At 35.1% G+C, this 3,821-nt stretch overlaps 1 protein-coding gene across 1 annotated transcript; it reads left to right on the plus strand.

The window, feature by feature from the left end:
* The first annotated feature begins 505 nt into the window (after positions 1 to 505).
* On the plus strand, positions 506 to 3,173 carry LOC136822163 (uncharacterized). Its single transcript, XM_067078403.1, has one exon. The coding sequence runs from the start codon at positions 549 to 551 to the stop codon at positions 2,358 to 2,360; it is 1,812 nt and encodes a 603-aa protein (XP_066934504.1). The 5' UTR covers positions 506 to 548; the 3' UTR covers positions 2,361 to 3,173.
* The last annotated feature ends 648 nt before the right edge of the window (positions 3,174 to 3,821 follow it).

The following is a 3,821-nucleotide window of genomic DNA, read 5'->3' on the forward strand; positions in this document are numbered from 1 at the left end:
TTCATAAGAAAAGCACAAGGTTAGCATGGTTACATCTTTTATATCCTCACCTTGAGAATATTAAGACAGTATTTAGTAGCCTAGAAAAATGTGGATATCAGTTTTAATAATAATATGAATGGAAGATGAAGTGTTTGAAAAAATGAGTGAAGAAAATAACTGCAGTTTTGGAGAAATTCTCAATCAGGCTTGTAACCAATTAAATAACACCAGGACAACTACCCTACGTACATTGACTGACTTTTCTGACGAAAAAGCGATTTTAATTTGGAGATCCAACTTACATGATTCTAAAGATGATATTTCTACAATTTGCAACCGTCATTTTGAGCAATTTGGACGTGTTTTTGAAAGGAATCAAGTTAAATGCATTGGGTTGGATACGCCAAAGAGTCATAAGGCAAAAGGACAAAAGACAATTTCTTTAATTGAGGCAACTAAACTGAAAGAGAAAGGGTATCTTGTTGTTCCAGGACAAAAGCTTTGTCGGCAGTGTATTAAAACAGTATCAGGAAATCATTTCACGAGCTAATGTAGAGCCTGAAAAAATGGATACAGAAACAGAAACTGAAGGGGAAAGTCAAAATGAAACTGAGGATGAACATGTTGAGTATGAAGAATCACCAAGGAAAAGGTTAAATTCGAGCTTTGAATCAGTCGGAGTATCTCCAGTAAATCTTCATTCTCTTCCGCCACATTCGAGAGTGAATAGAGCAAAAGAAAAACTTAAAACTGTAATGAGTAAATTTGAAGAGTCAATATCCACTGTTTACAACTTCCCAATGGAAGAATTAAAGGACAGTGAACCTTCAAATAATGATAAAAGGGAGACAATTGATAAGAAGGCAGACGAATTTGATAAACTGTGCACTGCTATCAAAGAAAAGTTACTTATCAGTTCATACCCTGAAAAGGTACAATTACTAACACTTGCGCCTGATAGCTGGTCCAGAGAGTATTGTTCGAAATACTTTGATGTTTCTGAATATCTAGTACGAAAAGCAAGGGATTTAAAAAGGGATTCTGGTATACTTGCCACACCATTACCTAAAAAAGGGAAAACAATACCTCAGGAGCATATTATTGACATCGAGAATTTTTATAAAAGTGACGAGAATAGTAGACAAATGCCAGGTAAAAAAGACTGCGTAAGCATACGAAAAAATGTACATGAACAAAAACGTCTTGTCTTATGTAACTTGCGTGAACTTTATGCAGCATTCAAGATGCAAAACCCTGACATCAAGGTAGGCTTTTCTAAATTTTGTGCATTGAGACCTAAGTCTTGCATAATTGCTGGAAAGTCTGGGACTCATTCAGTTTGTGTATGTTCCATACATCAAAATGCTGTTTTGCTTGTTGACGCAATTCAGTGGGATATAACTTACAAAGATTTAGTCAATAAAGTTGTTTGTGACTCTACCAATAGAATATGCATGATGCACCGTTGTGAAAATTGTCCTGGAGTTGAAGCTTTGAAAGTTTTTGTGAAAGAAAAACTCAAAGATTTTGATGAAGAGGAAGAGTTTCATTATATGCAGTGGGATACAACTGATAGAGCAAGTTTACAGACAATTACAACCAATTGTAATGACTATGTTGATACTTTGTGTAAAGACATAGATGAGCTTACTAAACACTCATTCGTCACTAAATGTCAAGCCAAATTTCTTAAAGCAAAGAAAGAGTCTCTTTTGCCAAACGAAGCTATTGTTCTTGGTGATTTCGCAGAGAACTATCAATTTTTAATACAAGACGAAATTCAGAGCTACCACTGGAGCAAGGAATACTGTACTTTACATCCAGTTGTTGTCTATTATCAGAGTGAAGGAACACTCAAACACAAATCATTCTGTTTCATTTCCAATGATAACACCCACGACACTAATTTTGTTTATAAAGTTCAAACATTGGTTGTAGAATATTTGAAAGAAAACCTTCCTCGAATTAGCAAGCTTTATTATTTCTCAGATGGATGTGCAGGCCAGTATAAGAATTATAAAAATTTTATGAATCTCTGCCACCATCAAGAGGATTTTGGAATTGATGCAGAGTGGATCTTCTTTGCCACCAGTCATGGAAAGTCTCCATGTGATGGTATAGGAGGTTTCGTTAAGAGACATGTAGCAAAAAGGAGCTTGCAAAGACCACTGAAAAACCAAATACTAGATTATGAAGCAATGCTAGATTTGTGTGTAACCGAATTAAAGGACATACATTTTGTTGGAATAAGCCAAGAGGAAATGAAGGTAGTTAGAGAAGAATTGAAAAACGTTTTGATGCTGGTGATACTGTTCCAGGAACAAGAAAAAGCCATCATTTTGTACCTCAATCCAAGTCGAAAATCACTCACAAGTTGACAAGTGAGGATAACAACTCCATTCTTTTTGATTTTAGATTAAAGGTATTTGAGCAGATTGATATTGCGTTCTTGAAAAACTTTAGCTATGTTGCATGTGTTTATGGAGACTTTTGGTGGGTAGGAATGATTACAGAAATTGACATGAATAAGCAAGATGTATTGATTGAATTTTTACACCCTCATGGACCTCGTAAGAACTTTTACTGGCCTACTAAACAAGATAAGTGTCTAGTACCAATACAATGGATTCTAGCTTGTATTGAGACACCAGCAACAACAACTGGAAGAATGTATGAAATTTCAGAGAAAGATCATGCTAATATTATCTTTTCATATGATTGTTTTGTTAACAAGGTTTAGATTTTTCTTTGAGTCCTAGTATTTTCAATACTTCATTGTAAATTGTATCGTTATGTGTAAGAAAAATTTGCTAGTTTTCCCCATTTAAACCTTTAAGAAATACCCTGTTTTTGATCTTTGATTATGACTGATCTAAAAGAGAACATTCTTAATCTTTTGGTCAAATTGCAGTTCAAGTACTCTAAATTCAGATGAAAAAAAAAAATTTCCAAAAAAAGTTCGGCCACGCCCCTTTTTTGGTCACATGGGCTACCAAGGGGGGAGAATTAAAACAGATCTCTAGCATGTCAAGACTTTATTTTTAATGGTTTTAAGTGCTTTTTTTGAATTCCTCACCTCAAAATTACCCTAAATCCAAAATTTCAGCCCTGTAGCATTCTTCATTCAGGAAATATTAAAGAAAACGTAAATTCAAAATGGCGGATTTTGGGACCGCAAGGCAAAAAGGGGCAAATTTTCAAATAGCGATATCTTGGGAACTAAAAAAGCTACGAGGCTGAAATTTTCAGGATTTTCATTTCTCATTGATAACTTTCACAGGTAAAAATTTCAAAGAAATCTGAGATATAAGGGTTACATTTTTCAAAAATATTGGATGATTTGAGATGGAATTACCCGCACGTATACCACGCGACGCACGTATACCACGCGACGCACGTATACCACGCGACGCGCGTATACCATGCGACGCGCGTAGCCGCGTAGCATAGGGTTATAGACAGTTACATCAATATGCCTTCTTACCTGTCTTTAAAAGTATAAATAAAAGTAATCACGGAAAAGGGCGCGAAAAAAAAAGAGATAAGTGTGAGAACAGAGTAATCAAACTCGTTAGAAAAAGTACCATTAGAAGTCATAAAAAATCAACCTGAATAAATGCAATCGAAATCCCAGAGAACTTCATAATTCCCCAAACAACATTACATTACTATGTCAAACTCCCATTACATAAATTGTACAATTACGTCACAGTAGACTACGCTCGCCACCGAAGAGGTTTATTTGGAAAGGGTAATTACATTTTTTTGTTCGCTTCTTTTTTAAAGATTGGCCGGGTTGGAAAAGTATGAATTTCTTTGTACATATTTTACCTACCCCA

Source organism: Clytia hemisphaerica, unplaced genomic scaffold (genome assembly GCF_902728285.1).
Source record: "Clytia hemisphaerica strain Z4C2 unplaced genomic scaffold, Clytia hemisphaerica genome assembly, whole genome shotgun sequence".
Lineage (NCBI taxonomy): Eukaryota > Metazoa > Cnidaria > Hydrozoa > Leptothecata > Clytiidae > Clytia > Clytia hemisphaerica.

Excerpts from the sequence above, each read along its gene's own strand:
- LOC136822163 (XM_067078403.1), top strand. The coding sequence starts at position 549 with ATGGATACAGAAACAGAAACTGAAGGGGAAAGTCAAAATGAAACTGAG.